This window comes from Juglans microcarpa x Juglans regia, chromosome 7S (assembly GCF_004785595.1).
Source record: "Juglans microcarpa x Juglans regia isolate MS1-56 chromosome 7S, Jm3101_v1.0, whole genome shotgun sequence".
NCBI classification, from domain to species: domain Eukaryota; kingdom Viridiplantae; phylum Streptophyta; class Magnoliopsida; order Fagales; family Juglandaceae; genus Juglans; species Juglans microcarpa x Juglans regia.
The window spans coordinates 17,307,485-17,328,620 of NC_054607.1; the positions used below are offsets into that span (position 1 = coordinate 17,307,485).

At 35.0% G+C, this 21,136-nt stretch overlaps 1 protein-coding gene across 1 annotated transcript; it reads right to left on the reverse strand.

Annotated features, from left to right (window-relative positions):
- Positions 1 to 1,110: 1,110 nt before the first annotated feature.
- On the reverse strand, positions 1,111 to 6,568 carry LOC121240328 (alkaline/neutral invertase E, chloroplastic-like). Its single transcript, XM_041137742.1, has 7 exons — positions 6,415 to 6,568; positions 5,072 to 5,911; positions 4,418 to 4,583; positions 4,118 to 4,329; positions 3,190 to 3,683; positions 3,023 to 3,071; positions 1,111 to 1,684 (listed from the first exon to the last, which is right to left on the reverse strand). The coding sequence occupies exons 2-7, from the start codon at positions 5,783 to 5,785 to the stop codon at positions 1,364 to 1,366; spliced, it is 1,956 nt and encodes a 651-aa protein (XP_040993676.1). The 5' UTR covers positions 5,786 to 5,911; positions 6,415 to 6,568; the 3' UTR covers positions 1,111 to 1,363.
- Positions 6,569 to 21,136: the final 14,568 nt, after the last annotated feature.

The window sequence follows — 21,136 nt, forward strand, 5'->3', positions numbered from 1 at the left end:
TATGCAGCCTTTACATCTTTTAACCGCATAGCATTCCCTTCCATTCATTTTCCCTCTCCTTATTGCATTCCTGATGTTCAGTATTCAATGATATGAGCTCCTTTAACATTAATATTCATATCGTCCATTATAGGGCAAAATATCACCACTGATCAAGCCATGGAAACCAACCTTTGAAATGGGAAAGGATGATGTAACTGACAAGATTAGGGTTGACAATTTGTGTCAATTCATTTGGGTTTGTGTCGTACTTTCAATTCATTTGGATTTGGATCATTCGAATTCGTGTCGGGTTAGCATTCTTTCAAATATTGTTTTTCATTACAGTTTGGAAGATACATGTACCAAACTGCCGACATAGTAAGATTTGATTTGTAAGATATATTAGAGGCAACAATTAGCATTTCAGTATACGAGTATATGCACTTTTATCTCAACAAATTAAGCATTAATAGTTAAATGAAGTGGTTGAAATGATCAGCAACCACTTCGGCAGTTCACTAAAAATGCGTCTAGAAAACGGATGTCCCATTCAATAACCATCAAGAGGTTCTCCACACACCCAAAACTTCTTGCCAGGATGCATCGTAGGGGGGTCCAAGGGACTGCTAAAGAAATAAGGTTCACACAAAATCTTCCAGATACAGACTTCTATGAGCAAAAGCTAAGAGAGTGATGCGAGGCAGATTCATTGAATAATTCATTTATTTTATTTGTGTTGCTTCTCTCTATTCTCCCTTATTTCTCTCTATTTCTGCTTCCTTCCCTACTCTTCCAAGTTTCTTCTCAGTCCTGCTTGCCCAACATATAGGGCTTTCCCAAAATAGTTAAAAACCATCTGCTTTTGACATACCACTCAAAGAAGAAGAAGAAAGAAGACAATGGGCTGAGGATGTGCGAAGGGCGGAGTAAATCACTCCAGGTCAATGGGCAACATTAGAGATGAGCAACCAATTCACGCTCATTGTACATCAGTTCTCTTTGTTGCCAAAATATGTTAAAAAGGCAATTTCACAGCTCAAGAAGATCCCAATTTCAGATGAACACTCCAGAAAAGGGGTAATTTTTAAGAGAGAGATGCCTGCATTAGAAACTAGTATAAAACATGTCTTTCTAAATCACCAAATGCTATCTGTCAGCATGCAAATTATCACAATAAATCAATGTCTTCAAACCAAAACAGCAGGACTACATCATTTTACAGGTTGTTTATTGAGCTTAACACTATGCAAAACCTTTCTTTTCCAGAAAGAAACTATTCAACCGTAACTGTATTGGATGAAAATACCAAAAAGTGTTTTGTTTGCCCAATTATAAATAGCTCACTCATCTGACTCATCCCTCTTGACTTCAAAATTTGAACTCATACTATGAAGCCCTGTCTCTTTAGACCCCGTTTCCTCTTTGGGTTCGCACTGATCATGTAAGAAAAAGCATTGGCAAGCTCTGAATCCTCCTCGTTTACAAGATTCTTTGCTGCATTTGGGTTGGCAAGGAGGAGCTTTGCCACAAGATATCCTGCAATTGACCAGGTTTGATATAGCCGTGCCTGTTTTCCAATAAATCTTGCTCGCTTGGTGTCGTAATATTCAGGCCACTTATCTCCAGAAATGTGTCTCTCAGCAACATTCACAGCCTTCAAGGCAATTTCTGGTCTATTCATCTTTATACATGCTACAGTGAGCTGAGAAACCATAACCCACACTATGTTAATTACATAAGAGTATATTTGAGTCAATGTCCTAATCAATTGCAACATACTATCCATGTTTTAGTGGTGAAACGCACAGCTATTTCTCCTAACCTACTAGATCAACCGAAACATCCAGTGCCCACAAAAAATGCATATGCACACCTAGCTAGAAGCAGCAGTAGATACAAGGAAGTCATGAACAATACATGAAAGCAACATGTTGACCCATATGATACAGGCTTCTTATCTTGCCCAAGTAAGGAATATGAAGTTGCATAAAATACCAAACTAGGGTAATGACACGCACCCCATGTGTTTTACTGTGATTCCTAAATATCCCTTGTTTGGTGTTTTAAATTTCTTCAAGCTAGCCTGACAAACTACCACCTGCATGGCCCAAAGGAACCATGGACTAACCAAATCCTTTAGGACAGGCAAAAAAGCAGAGGGTGCTGCTTCACACTTTCAAATTATGCCAAGAGATTGGCATAGGTCAAGCATCACAGACCTATATCCACTTTGATAAAAGTCGCTGGAAAGAACTTGCCAAATATCAATAACAATTATCTAGAGGCATGTACTATGACAACATTGATCATCAAGCCTCTGGGCTGTTGCCTTCTGTCCCTGCTTTTTGAAAACCTTAACATGCCACATCACAATCATTAAGACAACATACACATACAAATTAGACACCTTAGATGCATGAGGCATTACAGTTGTAAGTTTCGATGGGAATAAGGCTGTTGCTATTTAGTTCTATAGAGATGTTTAAGGAAAATATTTGCCTTCAACTAAAAAACAAAGTCTGCAGGTAAAGACCAAGAGCAAGTATGGGACAAATAAGTGTTTGTTGACACAGTGGCCTATTGAATTTGGGACAGAGTTTTAGGTTTTGACCATTTCGAAGTCGTCTTAGATACATGAAGATAAGAAGAGAAGTGTATCTTGACATTATATCCATTTGAACTCAGACTTGCTTATCATAAAAAATACATAGACACACAAGAATATAAATAATGCAGTGTGACGAGAGGAGGAGTAGGAGTAGGAGGAGGAGGAGGAGGAGGAGGGGCCGAGGGGGGGGGGGGGGTTTGCTGCACAAAATTTCTATAGATATCAAGGGTATTCATGTTCATCAACAGTGGTACACAGTTAGGAATTTAGCACATTACGTGGTGGCAATGCATTATTGGTGCGTCGACAAGCTTAATATTTAAAAACATGTATTATTTGGAAAAACATTAACTTAATATTGCACTCTGAAATCAATCTAAATGAAATAGCTTCAACAAAACCTTAAGTACAAAAAAAATAAATCAAACTTACCTGCCAGAGCAAAGTTGGCCAAGAACCTCCATTGTGATAAGACCAGGGACTGCAACAAGCAACAATGTTTTTTTTGTTTTTTAAAAAAGTGGCAACAAGGAACAAACCTAAGGAAAGAAGGTAAAACAGGAATAGGAACTTAATAAAAATCAAAGTAAGGGCATCACGTGTTCTTGGGATCACTGCCGGTGATTATTCTCCATTCCGCATCTTCCAGAGCAGGATAGCATATTTTGAACGGCATCTCTGCAACTAAAACTTCCCATTTTGCTTCTATAAGGTCCAATATGGCATGTGACTGATCCAACGTTGCAAGACTGCTTACGATAGACCATAAATTTCCAAGAGAAAAGAAACGAAAGTCCATGTGAGCAGGCTGCAGATTTCCAATCAAATAGCCTCCTTTACTGGGCATAAATTCCACCAACCAGGATGGAATCTGATCTGGGTATATGTTGAACTTGTTAACAGCATCATAGGAGTATTCCTCTGTCTGATAACGGTAGATCACATTGAGTTTTCTCATATCTATCCAGTAATATGCCCTTATGTGGAATGATAAAGCAACTAGACGATTATTTATTGCCCGTCTTAGGTCGGCTGATCCATCATCAGGGGCAAGCATCTCACGTGCAGAAAGTAACGCTGAATAAAAGAGTGCCTGCAAAAACAAGCAATATCATGCACAAAGTGATATCCATTCAAGCTTTCTCTGAGACAGGAAGAATGCTCATCAACATGAACCAGAAGCTTCAGCTTCTGCAAACAAAAGAACATAATAGCCCTAAATAGTCTAAAGTCAAACTTCAGTTCTTCTTAGTTCTTATTGGTTACAATTTTCTTTAATTGTAATAGTGGCATTTTAACTTGAATTTAGCATTACAAAATAACGAGCAGCCAAAATGCCTTGTGGTTAACATCAGCACTACATGTCAGCTTACAGCTTCTAAAGTAACTAGAAAGTTATCTTATAAAATTCACAAGCAACACGCTATAAATGTATTTTTCTCAATATAGGTATTAAATACCAAAAGAAAAAAAAAATCCTTGACTGACTCATATGAAAGGTGTATTAAAGTGATCATAAAAGAAAACCTGAATCTCCAAAGGATGGCCATGAATTCCCATGCGACGATCTATCATGCAAGAACCATCAGTCACTAATAATGTAGGAAACATATCAAAACCATCAGCAAGACACAACTTTAAAATCATTTTGATCCCAGTTTGCACATCAATTCTCTCTTGCACGGATAAATCTCCAGAAAATTTTCCATACGCTCGTAACAGTATAATCCACCACAGTCCTGGGAGTAAGATTGCATTAACATTAAATAAATATTCATAAAACCACACATTTTGAAAGAGGAAATCATTAGTCACAATAACTTTAACCAGAATCAACTGGTGCAACTCGACCAATCGCTGCTTCACCAAAGTCGGGATCTAATATTTCTTCTGTTGCAGATTCATCACGGTCTAGTGGAACAGTGCGCACCTTGAAGCTGGCTGGCATTAGCCCTTGACCAGGACTATAGCAATCCATGGTTTTCTCCCAGCTCTGTAAAGAGGAGTATTCATCACTCATCTATATTAGGAATTAAAATAATAGAACTCAGAGACAACATCTGGCTCAAGTAAGATTCTAGCTTCAATTGGTGATTACAAAGAGACCTATTAAACGTGAAATTTAAAAATAGTTCACAACTCCCAGATATTTCATAATGCAGTCCCCAAAAAACCGAGACAGTTGGTACATAGCCCTTAAGGCTATTCCCCACATTAAATGTTAAGCTGAAGCACATTCACAATAGTCCAATATGATAACCAATCAACTCTTCCCTATACATTTATATGGAAATAAAATATGGAGAAAGATTTCTTGGTCAAAAGTAACAAAGAAGGAGTGTTAGTAAAACAATTCCCAGGCCTGAATCTAAATATGGGTTAACATTTAAAAACAAAAACTTAATAGCATGAAAGGTAGTCTTTCCTTCCGTAAGCATGAGGTGATTTATTGAATAATTAATCAAAAGAAAATCATATTACCTGCAACTGAAGGGTGTATAGAATGAAATTTCGTACAATCTCATACTCTCCCTTTAAAAGGAAAGCTATCCCGGAAGGTATGAAATCCCGAATAAAGACCTGATCATAGTTCAGAATACTAGTGTTGCCAGGATCCTTAGCAGCAATGGTTCCAATAGGTTTGTTACAATAATAAACAATGGAATCTCTCAATAAGTTCCATGCTTCATCTTCTAGAGTTTCCCCATACTTGTGGTCTTTCACTGTTCCAGCTACAGTTGACATGCCATCTGAAAAAAGACCTCCCTTTTCATGTTTGAATTGTTTACCCACCTCAGATTCTTCAATATCCATTGCACTGCTTATCCCATTGACAGGAACTGATCTTGGTCTAATTGCTTCACCCATGGACCGGGTCTCATTTTGATCCTCTGTCATCCCCCCACAAAAAATTTCAGCCTGTCGGCACTTGCAACCCATAGATTCCAACCTACTAGCATCTTTCTTCCAGTGAAAAACATCAAACAGCCGTCGACTTCCATAGGTCCTGCAATTATGTAACATTCTCGAGTAGCCGTTGACTTGCACGTACACTTTACTCCATTTCCTTGTATTACTAACGTTGAGTTTAAGAGCATGCGCTGGGCTTGAATTGTTGGTACATGGATCAGAATGATGGAGGCGAGGTAATAAAGACCCGGATAGAGCTTGAATAATAGATTCGGAAGTAGCCATCGGCAAAGAGTATACTAACTTTCAACTCTACATATCTGAGAATCAGCTCTCGAATTAATTATAGAAACTATACTACCTTTTAACTCCACACATCTAGGAATTACCTCTCGAATTAGTCAAAGAAACCTGTTCAAATCATGTTAGGCCAAAATCATCAGGATCGTGAACGGAACACATAAACTTAGATATAAACGAATATATCCTGCAAAAACTTTACAACTTATCCAAGTTATACACAAATTCACAATATTTCCCACAGAGGAACATTGCGTGATAAATTCCAATCCAATGTTATGGTAACGCTAATATTTCAAGGACAAATCATGGTTAAGTAACAGCAAGATTCTTATTAGTTAATAACGACGAACTCAACCCGAGGTTTCCATCATCTTTCTGAGAGTTCTATCTGTCTTAAGTTTTGGAGGAAACTAGAGTCATGGCAACGCTTCTACGGGAACTGAAGTATGTGTGGATATTCTTGTAATTGTTGACGAGAAAATGTAAAGGAAAAGAACCAAACTTTGCTTACCACGTCACTTGCTAACCAAAACAATAATCGGCACAGTTTTCTCACCAACCAAACACAGAGGGTGTCAATTAAAGCTCCAATTTTGAGTAAATTAGCTTACCTATTTTTCTCATTCATTGATATATCGATTAGATTACTGGGTGGCTATGCTAACCCCTTGCCTCGGCCTGATCGTGTTTTTGCTGGGAGAGGGAATTTTGCCAAAGGGGATTTCTCTTCTATTACTGTTTGAGAGATGGGAAAAAGAAATGGACGAGACCAGCTAGGGCTAACCGTTTTCTTTCAGATGCGTACCCGTGTGACGTGTCGAGTAATTATTCGATCCAACATGTACTATAATACTATTTCTTTTTCCCAACCTATAATACTATTATTCGTATTCAATAATAACTTCAAAATTATTAAATAATTAACTATTTATTATTTAAAATATAAGTTAAAACTCAAAAAAGAAAAATGTTGTTAAAAAATTATTCTCTATAATTCTTAACTTCTTGAAATCTTACAAAAAGTTCAAACCACCCCTCTCTATCTAAAACAATTCTTGAAAAATCCCTTAGCCTAAAAGGTTTCAAAATAACTTCCTAATTCTAATTAGAAAATAAGAAATAGTATTTACAGTCTAGAGTGTGTAAGTTATATATATATACTCTTTAAAAAAAGTAGATAAATTTGAGACCTACATAAAAATATTATTTTTTAATGATAGACTCCACTTATTTTTAAAGAGAGTGCGGGAGACTTACACACAATATTTTGAATATCGTACCGAAAGCTGTACCGGTCAAGGTACTAGAACGAAATATTTAGATACCAGTACCGTTTCGTGTACCGTTTTGGAATAGTCGATATATGAATAAATTATATATATAAATATATAAATATAAATTATATTCCAAAATAATAGTCTATTTATGAATAAATTATATATAAATACATATATATATATAAATTATAAATAAACTAGTATGAATTAGGGGTCAAAAAATAAACTTGTAGTTTAAAAAAATGAAAAAAAAAAAGAAAGCCGAAATATAGGCCGGTACAGGCTAAAATTGAGGCCAGTACGACCGATACGAAACGTACATGGTACCTATACCGGCCCAACGGCCGGTACGGCAAATATCGACCGTAACTGCCGGTACGGTACGAAATTCCAAACAGTGCTTGCATATCCTAGAATTGTTTCTAATATTACTCTTTTAACTTAAAGGTCAAAAAATGTGTTTTTTTTTTAATCACCAACAAATTAAGTATGATTAGAAAATAATAATTTAAAATTTATGATCTGTTGCAATCATAATGTGTCTTAAGCATGTTCAGGCTAATGAACATGTTGATTTTTCTTAGAGATTAATACACTTAGCACCTTCAAACTATCTAGAGTTTTGTAAATTATACTCCAAATTATCAAAACTTACACATTTCATTCCCAAACTAGAAAATATTACACTTTGCACCCTTTATAATGATGTGAGCATCAAGACTGTACTAGGTCACCTTTTTTTAAGGCCTTGTTTGGATTGAGAGAGTATTTCATCTCATCTTATTTTATTTTTACAAATTTTTCAAACTTTCACATAAAAAATACTAAACAATTAAACCTTTTCAAATCTCAAAACAAAGATAATATTAAAAAAATAATATTTAAATGATATTTTTTTTAACTTTCATCTTTTCTTATCTCATCTCAACTCAACTCACTATCTAAACCTTCCTAATCTGAATGGGTATAACTGAATTAGTGTCAATTTTTGTAGTTTGTTATACAAATTGTAAAACCCTTGATAACTTGAGGATCCAAAATATGTTTTTTATGTGTTCTGTTTTGTATTGCTATATTTGAAAATATACATTAAATAAAAACAAAAATTATTGTAATAGAATTTTGCTCCCAAATAGGTTTGTAATTGAACAAGTCTATTTGATAGCCCGCTCGGTACTCGTCTAGTTAAATTGAATCGAATCCAACTCGTGAAAAAAAAAGTTCACCCGTGAAAGCAAATACCCGCTAGATTAGTAAATGACACATACCCAATAAAACTCGACTCGACTCGGCTAAAACTCGTTAAGGTCCACTCGTTTGTATCCAAGTCGACTCGTTAGCTCGACTCGATTAAAACTCATTTATCTATTGATAAATATATACATACACCTTTGTATATATACATATATATGTGTGTATTAACTAATAATATAAGCAGAGCACTTTTATAATTAAAGATATAATATGTAACCTAATTACTTATATCTATATATTGAATATATTTCATAGTTATATTTTATAATTTGTATAATAATTAGTCGATAAGATTTAATAATTTCATATACTAGTATGTGGGAACCATATATGAAATAGATATATGATATCAAATTATGTGTATGTATTAATAATTTATGTAGGCATATAATATATTGTTATTATGGAGATATATCAACCAGTTAGATATTAATTATTTATAAATTTTTAAAATCTTATAATTCAATAGAGATTCTACTTTATAGTTGTACAAATTCATTATTAGATTTTTTATTTTTTTATATCTAATTTATTAATTATTAAATCTTATTCAAAAAAAAATAAATAAACAATTCGAGCTGAGCTCGAGCTCTTTTTGGGATGAGCTTGAGCTCGAGTTAGAGTTGGGAGTTTAGTTCACTGAGTTGGACTCGAACAAACAATAAATAAAAATCTCAAACTCAAATATTTTGAGTCGAGCAGAACATCGACTCAGCTCGATTACAACCCTACTCCCAAAAGACATTATATAAATTCCTGGCTACGCCACTAAACACAACACAACAAAAGTAAAATGAAAATGTTCTATATAGTATAACTTAGAGCCTATATACACATTCATTTGCTCTCATGATAAATATAGCAAGAAAAGATAATATAATGTTTCTATGTGTAGAAAATGAAATAAAATAGAAAGGGATCGAGATAAGGAGAGGAGAAGAAAGAATAGATAGACTATGAGGTTGCATTTGTACTATTTTCTTGTTATATATTCCTATTTATAGGTGAATGAGATCATAGAAAAAATAGAAATACAATAAATCAACGATACTAATTGATACTAATTAATTTACTCAATAAATTAAATATGAAAAGAATAAATCATATTATCATACATATGCTAGAATATTATTATTGATGCCATGTTTCGTAACCTGGGCAAATAGGCCTCTCCGCTGCTGTGTCCCAGCAAGGTTTGATGAGAGGGGCTTGGTGGGTATGGGATACCTCTGATACCTAAGCCAGAATTCTTGTTCACGGTGGGAGTGTAATATGAAATTGGGAGAGAGAGAGATCCCTCTACCTGCATTATTGGCGCTTATTTATAGTAGGTCGAGGTGGTCCCCATGGCTGCCAATGGATTGTGTCCAGTCGTATTGTGCGCCATTCTAGTCGCAAAGTCCTTTTTGTGTTGCACACAATCTGACTCTACTCGTTCCTAACGTCCATGCGTCCATGTTGGCAAGTGGGGGATGGTGTATCCATTACCTCGATGGCAGGTGTAATGGTGCTCATTTAATGCGACGTGTCAGTCCTTGCTTGACGGCTCCTTTATGCATTTAATGTGGCGTGCCCCCTGTTTGGCCGTGGAGGCTGCAGGCCATGCTGGGGTGCGACCCATATTCCTGCTGGGCGAGCCCTCCCTTGGGCTAAACCCAACCTCTCCTTTTCCTTCCATCCTCATTGGGCTATTTTACTAGGCCAACTAGACCCTAAGTGAGATGGACCCATGCGGCCCAGGAGCAAGAATTTGTTCCCTCCTCAATTATAAATATATTCTATCATAAATATGGTAATATTCTAACACTATGGTATCCAATAATACCCTAAAAATGTAAAGGATATTAATTAATTTAGCATGGTGTACTCAACTCATCCCTTACCCCACTTCTTTGTGAGTGTTTTGGAGAATATGGATTAAGGCTTAGCTTATATTTGATTTCCAAAATGTTTCAAGGTTTTTTTATTTTTATTTAACTTCAATCCATATATTTTTAGTATCACTTGCTCCATAAAAAAACAAAACAAAACAATTTTTAGGAAAAAAAAAAAAGAAAAAACAAATCTCTCGCAAAAAAATTATCTAGGCAATTTTTCTATTATGTCTATCTATTTTTACAAACTCCAATACAAAACAAATTTAAAACAAATTATGTTCAAACAACTCCTCAATTTATCTACCAATTTTTCAGGGAAAAAAACGCATCTCAAAAGAAAATTACTTTGTCTAAAGAGGAATCTTATAAAAATAATTTTATACACTGATGTGTAAATCGGTTTTTCTATGAATTGAAGTTTTTTAGTTGACTTTTTATTAATCCACGATTTTATTAAGTCAGCATGTAACTTACCTTTTGTAAAAGAGAGATATTTTGAATCATATAATAAGAAATAAATGATAATTATTAATATATGTTTTGTTAAGAAAAGAAGCTATACGAATTAATTAAAGCATGAATGTTGGGTGAGGTATTTCTCTAGAATAGAGTGAGTCTCTTAGGCTAGCATGGCTGGTTTGAAAAGGTGGTTATGGAGGAAGAGTTAGCAAAGCAGTGGGAGGGGTTATGTCTCACTGAGAGGGAAAAAGAGGGAATGGTTCTACCATCTACTTCAATGGTTAGAGCAGTGACACATGGTCAATTTTGTCTATTGGCCATGATTGTGGCTGATAAGTCTATCAACAAAGAAGCATTCAAGAGTACAATGACAAAGGTTTGGAGGTGTGAGAGTTGGATCCAATTATCTAAAGTTGGAGTCAAAAAGTTTCTCATAGAGTTCAACAAGGAGATTGACAAGCATCGAGTGATCAATGGCAGGCCATGGTCATTTGATCGATGGCTTTTGTGTCTTCGAGTTTTTTATGGTAGCATGTCGATCAATGAGGTGCCTTTCAATAAAGGGGAGTTCTGGATTCAACTTTACAATATGCCATTTGCTTGTATGACACAAGAAGTGGGATATCAGATTGGAGGAAGTGTAGGGAGGGTGCTCAAAGTCCATGCAGATGCTAGAGAGATTGGTTGGAGGAAATTTCTGAGAATAAGGGTGGACGTTGACATCATAAAAGCTCTCTTACGAGGTATGTTCATAAATGTTGAAGGTAAAAAGTCTTGGGTTCAATTTAAATATGGAAGATTGCCTACTTTTTGTTTCAAGTGTGGAGTAATCAAACACTCACAGAAAGCTTGTTCTAATGTCTCGAGTGATGGTAGACAACAACAATATGGTGTATGGCTAAGAGCCCCTGCAGTTAAGGAAAATGAATTTAATTAGAAAAGGTATGGTGATGGGGATATTCAGTTTGCTAAATCTGAATACTAGTAATGGAGGAAGGGTGGGGAGGACTAGGATGAAGCCCAAAAAGGCAACACTTAGTTTCGGGAGTGGATTCTGGATCTTGCGATGGAAACTACAGAAATTAAGGCCAGTGATTCTAAGATGGAAGGTTTACAATTTTTAAGGAATCTAGAAAATTCAAAATCAATGCTTGAGAAGGAAAGGGAGACAGAGCTACAAAAGGAAGTTACTACGATTATCAAAGTAGAAGGGGGGACGTGTCAAATGCTAGTGGCTGAGGAAACTGGCTTAGTAAGGAAAGATTATGCTGATGAGCAAAAAAGGTCTAGTCAAATCAAGTATCACAGCTCAGCATAGGATATTGAGGCTCCTAATGATCTAATGGCTCAGGTTAATTCCCTTTATTTAAGTCATTACAGACCAAGTTTAGGTTTTGGAGTAGTCCAAGAAAAGAGCCAGCTAGAAAAGAAGGATCAGGGATAAATGTTTTGAAGTTTTAGATTTGGGCCCAAGGGAGAGTAATACAGGCCTTTCAACCAAAATAAGAGAGTCGCAAGTCAATCGAATGAAGGAACTATCAAGTATATGGTTAAAAGATAAAAAACTAAAGGAAAGGAAACTGTGGACTCAAGCACTACAGATATGGTGGTGGCTGTTTCACAGCCCCACCAAGAGCAATGAGTTGCCTCAGCTGAAACTGTCGAGAGCTTGAACCATAGGATAGTTCATGACTTGCATCTAATGGTGCAAAATAAGCTCTCGTCTTTTGTTTTCTTGATGGAAACAAAGTGTAAAATGAATTAGGTGGAATTAATAAAAAGGAGATTGAAGTTTGAAAACAGCTTTGTCATTGATTGTAAAGGGCTTAGTGGATCCTTCCTTTGGAAGGATGATGTTGAGGCTGAGGTTAGTTCCTATACCCAAAATCATATTTCTCTATTGGTTAAGGGGGGAAAGGATGGGGTGAATTGGATTTTAACTGGGTTGTATGGCAATCCTATCACTGCAAAGAGAAATGAGAGTTGGCAACTGCTCCAAGCAATCAAATATGAGGACTCCAAAGGGTGGTTATGTGTAAGGGATTTCAATGAGATACTCAATTATGGAGAGAAATGTGGATGGGCTTTGAAATCTTACAACCAGATAGAGGCCTTTAGAGAGATTGTGGATAAGTGTGGTCTTAGTGATATGCGATTCATTTGCAACAAATATACTTGGCCTAATGGCAGATATGGTGAGACCTTCACTAAAGAGAGGCTTGATAGAGCCTTCAACAACAATATATGGGTTTGAGGCCTTCCCTAAATCGAGTGTGTACATTCTTCCAGCACTGAGCTTAGACCATAGTCCTTTGCACATCACTATAGAACAGAATCTTTTTGAATTGGCAATAAATGCTAAGCCATTCAGGTTCAAGGCTAGTTGGTCTTTAAGGGAGGAGTGCTACAAGATAGTGAAGGAAGCTTAGAGTTAAACTAGGATGGTTGAGAATAAACTGAGTTTTACTAACGAAGACCTTAATAAGTGCAAGATGAAATTGCTGCAGTGGAGTAAGATGAACATTGGCAATTCAAAAAAAGGGATGAATGCTAAAGTTGGCTCAATTATCAGAACTACAAAGGTCAATAAGGGACATCTGAATGAGAGCATTAAGTAGGTGTAAAAAAATGTGGATATATTGTTTGAAGAAGATCATATCAGATGGAAGTAAAGAGCCAAGCAAAGGTGGTTGAATGAGGGGGACAGAAATACAAAATTTGTTCACTAGTGTGCATCTCAAAGGAAAAAGACAAATTTGATAAAGAAGCTGGTTGATGACAATGAACAGGAAGTACATTCTAAAGAAGGCATTTGTAACCTGTTTCAAGAATACCTTAAAGAATTATTTACCTCTTTTGAACCCAAAAACATTGCAGACTGCATTGGATCATTAGAGACTCAAGTAACTGTTATCCATAATGAAATGCTGATCAGACCATACAAATAGGAGGTTGAAGATGCACTTTTTCAAATGAATGACCTCAGCTCTCCAGACCCAGATGGATTCCCTCTAGCCTTTTATAAAAAACATTGGGCTATAGTTGGAGCATAGGTGTGTGAAGCAGTTTTATTTGTGTTGAACTCGTATGGAAACTTAGCAGAAATCAACAGCACCTTCATTACACCAATCCCCAAGAAAAAGGCCCCTACTAAAGTGACTGAGTTCAGACCCATTTCTCTTTATAATGTGATGTATAAGCTTATTTCAAAAGTAGTGGCAAATAGATTAAAGAAAATTTTGCCACTCATAATTTCCCATTTCCAATCAGCTTTTGTTCCTAATAAACTAATTTTTGACAATGTCATTGTGGCATTTGAGGCTTTGCATACTATAAATGTAAAATGACAGGTAAGGAAGGCTGCATGGCATTGAAATTAGACATGAGCAAGACTTATGACATAATTGAGTGGAGTTTTCTAAGAGCGGTGCTATACAAAATGGGATTCTGCAGTCAATGGGTAGAGCTGGTGATGAAGTGTATTGAAACTGTCTCTTATGCAATTTTGGTGAATGGAGATCTTCAAGAAGCTTTCCATCCAACTAGGTATAAGATAAGGTGATCATCTTTCACCCTATCTTTTCATCTTGTATGCTGAAACTCTGAGTAATCTGATTGGAAAGGCTGAGGAGAATGGTTTGATTCATGGTGTTCCAGTTGCAAGAGGTCAGCTTAGAATCTCTCATCTTTTATTTTTGGATGATAGCCTTTTATTTTGTAAGGCCAATTCTATTGAATGGGGAAGGTTGTTCAGTCTTTTGAGAGTGTATGAGACAGCTTCAGAAATCTTGAGAATACCTCTATTATTTTTAGTAGAAATACAACCAAGGTTACTCAAAATTACATCCTATCTATTGCTGGGATGATGACTGTCACGTCATATGAAAAATATCTTGGGTTTCCATCTTTAGTGGGAAGGAATCGAAGCAAGTCATTCAAAAGAATCTTGGATAATATCATAATGAGGCTTAGTAATCAAAGAGTTAAGATGTTATCTCAATCAGGGAAGGAAATGTATAAAAGATGTGGTTCAAGCTCTCCCCACCTACATTATAAGTGTTTTTAAGCTACCTAACTACTTGTTGAAAGCTATTAATAGTGTAATCCAAAATTTTTGGTGGGGTAGTAAGAAAAAGAGCATAAAATTCATTGGGTACCATGGAAACTGATGGGGAAGGCAAAATTTGTTGGGAGCATGGGTTTTAGGGACCTTAAGTGCTTTAACAAAGCAATGCTTGCTAAGCAGTGTTGGAGGTTGATCCAAGAACCTGATTCTCTTGCAACTAAGGTGATGAAAGCCAAATGCTGCCAAGGCTCCACATTTCAGAAGGCAAAACTGGGCTCTAAACCATCATGTGTAGAGAAGCTCTCTTGCAACTAGACAAATAGTGGAAGCAGGTTCTTTTTGGAGGATTGGTACTGTGAGTGACATCCATATCTGACAAGATAAATGGCTAGATCATTCTAATCCTAGTAAGGTGCTAAGCTCTGTCAAGGTGCTGGACAGCCAAGCCACAATGACAGATTTGATTGAGCCTAATTCTAAGCAATGGAAGTCTGATTTGGTGCAGGAGATTTTTTAACAAGGGGAAGCTAATATTATTTCGAAAACTCCAATTAGTATTCTAAACAGCAGGGATAGAATTATTTGGCAATGCTTAAAAGATGGTTGTTTCTATGTTAGGAGTGTGTACCACATGGAGAAATCAAGGGAATTGGCAGAAAGGGGACATGTTACAATTAGCAACCATTTTAAAGAGGTATGGAAGCAAATCTGGCAACTCAATGTGCAACTTGGAGACAAGGTTTTCTTGTTGAGGGTGATACATTATGTCCTATTTATTCAAAAAGAAAGTAGTTGATCACCCATTATGTCCTATCTGTTGTATGGAAGAATAGAATGTGATACATGCTATATTGATGTGTGAGTCTGCTAAGGATGTCTGGAGTCAATGTTCTAAAAGATTGCAGAAATGCTACATGCCTCAATCCTTTTTGTTGTAGCTTTTTGAAGCACAAACAGGTTGACAGTCAGATTCTTCAAGAGTTTGTAGTGGTGGCAAGGAAGATTTGGTGGAGAATGAAATGCTTCATTTTCACCAATGAGTTTTCACATCCTAACTCCTCTATGTGAATGAGGCTAGAGTCATTCTTGACGTGCTAGCCGAGGAGGACCTTAGACAATTATGCACATCAGCTGAAGAATGGAAAGCCCCTCCTTCCAATTGGTTCAAGTTGAATTGGGATGGATCTGTTGATAAAATTCATAGTATGATTGGAGTTGGTGTGGCTGTGAGGGATAGTGAAGGATAGATACTTGCTACCATGAAGCTAAGAAACAATTATTTCCAGACCCTCTGCTGGCTGAGACGTTTGGAGCTCTTCAGGCTATTGAGTTTGGTTTGGATCTAGGCCTCAGACAGGTTATTATTGAAGGGGACTCGTTGCCAATAATCAATGCATTACAGGGTGATAAGAAAGGTTGGAGTAGTGCTAGTATGTTTGTGTGTGAAGCAAAACAATGGATGAAAAAATTTTCTAAGTGGGAGATTTCTCATGTTTGAAGAAATGGCAACTTTATGGCTTACTTATTGGCAAAAGCTGCTCTTTCCATTTCAAATATGATTGTAATTTTGGAGGATGCTCCTCCTTATATCTCATATTTGTTATAATGGAATGGTATAAGAGTTTTTCCTTTCAAAAAAAAAAAAGAAAAGAAAAGAAGCTATACACAAACATATATATGCAAACAAAATGATAACAAGTGATAATGGTTTTTGGCCATATACATTCTTAATACCAGTAAATACATAAAAGAGTAATACTCCTTTTGAAAATAGTAGAGTCTACTATTAAAAAATTAATTTTTTTTTACGTAGATTTCATATTTATCTATTTTCTTCAATGAGAATACGCGGGATTTGCACATTATAAAACTGTAAATATCATTTCTCAAATACATATATAGTACATCCAAGAAGCCTCATTTCTCTTTCACCTTTTTTTTTTTTCTCTTAATTCTATTAAGGAAATTCAACCCTTTTGGTATGAGATTAATAGTTGACAAATCGATATGAGAATAGACTGGTATGGACCTAGTGATATTCGAGGATTTAGGACTTATTTTTGGAATAGGTTGAAAATAACGTGAGCAAGACAGCTAGTTCGAGAGGGTCGGACCTCCAATAAAGAGTAATTCTTATAATGATAATTTGGACACGTAAATGGAAAAGATGACAGAGACATAAAGCTGACATATCATCAACAACTCTTAAGAGGCATCGATAAAAAAAAAAAACAAAAAAAAAAAAAAAAGATTTCCATACAAGACACGAAGGCCTTCTCCGGAGGCATCTTCTACGTTCATCTTGAAGACTCCAAAGACATCTATCACAATCCAAGAACGAATACAAGGCATCTGAACTTAGTTTGAGTTTATATGTTTGCTAGGCCATGGGCCATTTTAAGTTCGTTAGCATTTTCTTCTATGTTGTTAGTTCTTTTATTAACTTAGGGTAACAGATATTGGGTCTTGCCCGTAACACTTGGATCACTCGCAGTAGTTGTTTGTGTCTAGCTAGGCTCAGCCCGTGGGCATCACTATGTAATGAGCATTTTCCTTACTCAGATAATCTATCAAAATGCACTAGCTTCCCTCTCTATTCTTCTTCTTCTTATTGCTAGATGTGCTCCTCTCGAAACGAGCGATTCTCATAAAATTTAATATTTTTTGTGTTACAAATTGGTTTTAGAGAGACATCGGACTCTATGCTATCAAAATTTAAAGAAGAAATTTTTGCATCATTACTCAAAATAAAAGAGCTGGTGGAATAAAATTAGCAAGGCTATCAAGTTCTCCAGCATCATTTGAATGATTTTCAGGAATGAAATGCACAACACCTAGAGGCATGCATCCGTAGAGTTGCATGGCTGGTCGGACTCTCATGATCTCATGACATTTGAAAACAACTGCAAAAAAGGCACAGATGAAACCAACGAGTGAATACAAACATCCAATAGGTCGAGAGAACAAAAAGAAGAAGAAGAAGAAGAAGAAGAAGAAGAAGAAGAAGAAGACACCAATAGAAGAAGAACGAACCCATGAAGAAAAGCAACAAACTGTGTGAAAAACACTCATGATTTAGGGTTTATATTTTAGAATTAAGCCTATTATAAAATTATTAAATTCTTATCTTAAAATTTAAAAAAATAATCTTATTTTGACTTCTTGTCTTAGGCCACATTATTCCTTGCTGTTCAAGTGCAAATTATGGAACAGCAGGGAATAATGCATCATTATCTTAGCTTTCTCAACTTCCTAAACATTTACTAGCCACTTTTGCACTTGATAGAGTTGAAGTTCAATGCTTTTGACAGTAGTTTTAGGGCATCTTCGGACATTTGGAGTATTTTAGAATTTTTTGAATAATAATGGAATGATTTGAGTGAAAATATTTTATTAAGTTTTGAAAAATGAGAAAGAAAAAGTTGAATGAAAATATTATAAAGTTAAAAAATTAATTGAATATAATTTTTAATATTACTTTTGTTTTGAAGTTTGTAAAAATTATATTGATTTTTGTATTTTAATCATAATAGGTAATGATTGGATGAAAAAATAGAAGATTTAAAATTGAAAAGTATTTTGTTTGATGTCTGAAAATGAAATTATAAGAAAATTTAAGAATTCTCATAGTGTCCAAACATGTTAGACTTTATTACTTACATAAAATATTTTGTGTATTTCAATTAAATATACTTATATTTAATATAAATATATATATATATATATATATAGTATCTTGAGCATTGATGGAGAATGTCAACTCTTTGAAGTATATGAAAAAGGAAATGTAAGCTCCACATTGATCAAATAAAGTGTAGACAAGTAGTTTATATTGAATCTTTCTCATTATGGTATTGTTTTAAAGTGAAGGAGAAGAAAGAGCTACATACGGTGGCAAAGCCACCCGCGTCACGTGACAAGTATGTGTGCGAATAAGGGCAATGGGTTTTGGGCGCTATGAGGCGCACTTAGCACGTACACATCCTCACAAGGAGCTCTACATTTATTTTGAAAACATTAACATATGTTGTCATAATAGAAAAATCTAACTGTTGGAATGCACCATAATTAACAGACGTTTTATAATTCAAAATTTAAAACTAGAGATTATGATGCTAATTATGATCAGTAATAAGTGGGTTATTTGATGACCATTATAAAGGATTTCAGGTCATTATGTTATAATTTATGCTCACCATTAACTTAGGCCATATAACTGATTTGTTAAAAAGCAAGAATTTTCCTTCTAAAAAAAACTCTATATCTTGTAATTATTAGAAAATGTTGTTTTGAATTGTTCTATAAAGGTACTACTTTACAATAATGAATTAGAAGGCTTCATTGTATCATAGGAACAATTTTGTCAATACCCTATATCACATTAAAAGGAAACAAAATATGTTCTAAAAAAGTTGTTGTTGCGATCGAGCCTTGGAGTCTAAATTTTTATTTTCTGCCTTCTTGATTCCCTTATTTTCATTATATTTTCTTATAAAACATGCCCTTAGTTTTTCTTCATGTTTGTTTTCCTTTGTTGGATAACTTGATGTAAGAAAGGTTTTCCTTACCCAAAAATGAGGCAATTCTTCATTAGAGGGGAAAAAAAAATGTATAACACCTTGGTTGTCTAATCTATTTTCCACACATTAGCTAGTGAAAGCTAGAGTAGGTTTTTATCTGCAATGAGTTTGACCCTGATCTGGCATCAATGTTGGTGCTCATGGCTCTTAAATTATTTCAAATCTGAGGCACCATACAGATCAGTACTGGTGCTACATGTCTGCAAACAAGGCCAATGCAGTATGGACCCATGAGGCAGGCTTATTCCACTTTCTGGGGCAATTTTTTGGTGATGCACTAGAATATTGGAGTTGTCAATTTTGCAGTCAATCATGTGTTTGTAGAAAGTTCCAAGCCAATTGAGGAGTTTGCTAGCTGCTTTGACAGAAGGAAATGATCATAGTTTCAAGGAACAGAAGACAAGGTCTGTTGGGAGACCAAATCTGTTTGGAATGATAGCAGATTTCACAGTAGATTACGGTCTCTGGTTCATTGATTGCGTCCTCCATTGTAGGGTTGAGCCATTAACACACCATATATGAGGCAATGAAGCCTATTCAGGTGTCAATATTTTGGGGATCAGCTAATGCTTTATCTCAAGTTCAGTTCCTTTTCCCATCAATGGCCTTACACAACTTTGTTGGATTCTGACATTCCTAGCAACCACTTCAGAACACATTTTTTGAATCCTAATTGCTCCTTTCATACATACTTTTAGATTTTCTATTTCCTATCTAAAATTAGTTTCCTAGAGACCACCGTATAGAAGTCGTCGTAGAGAATTCATTCCCACAGTACTATTAGGATCGAACAAAAATCTAAAAATTCAACTCCACTTCGATTTCGCATCGTCAGAGTCAGAGCTCCGATAAAACAGAGTTTAGAGTTTTCTTATTTTAAAGTCGGAGTCGGATTTGTTGTCTGACCAACTCTGACTTTAATAAAGAATTTATTATTTTATATTGATTTATATATTCTAGTATAAAAAGTCTAGAATTCTAGAATTTACATAATTAAATTCAAAAATACTAATAGGTTAATAATCAATGTGATAATTGTTAAAGAATACTATTAATAGATGAATAATTAATTATATGTTTACACTACGCATCATAGTATCACTGTCATACATATTACATATGTGGTCGATGAAACTTGACTAACTAATAGTGAGTCATATATCATGTATAATGTAGATATTGTAAGAATATTAATTTATTATTTAAATTCTAATATAGCATATGGGACTAGAAAAAAGATGATGTGTAATTGTATATATAGAACAATTGTTAGTAGTTATAACTTACAAAATACACATAACTTAATACATGTAAATTAGTAATTGTTAATTATCAATTTTTAATACTAAAAATTAAATTTAGTGCTTAAAATAACTACAAAAAAATATGCTTTTTAAATAAAGATTTAGCATTTAAACAAAAATTAAATTTAAGATTTCAATTTAGGATTCAAGAAAACATGATTTAGAAAATAGGGAAATGCCTAGGCTATTGGCTAGTAATGACCGCTAGGCATGCCGCCTATGCAAAACCTATACTTTTTATATTTTTGATTTTTTCTTTTCGTATTTTTTAACATATTTAAATTTTTAAAAAATAAAAAATATATCATTATACTAATAGTCATTTTCTTAATTATTAAGTAAAAAAATTAAAAAAAATACATAAACAATTAAAATGATGAGACAAGAGAGGGCAAAATAATATTATTCTTAGAAAATAAGCCCAAAACCGAAGTCAGCCGAGCTCAAAAATACACCCCAGCCCATTTTAACTGAAACGGCGCCAGTGCTAAGCCCATCATTAAGACGGCGTCGTTT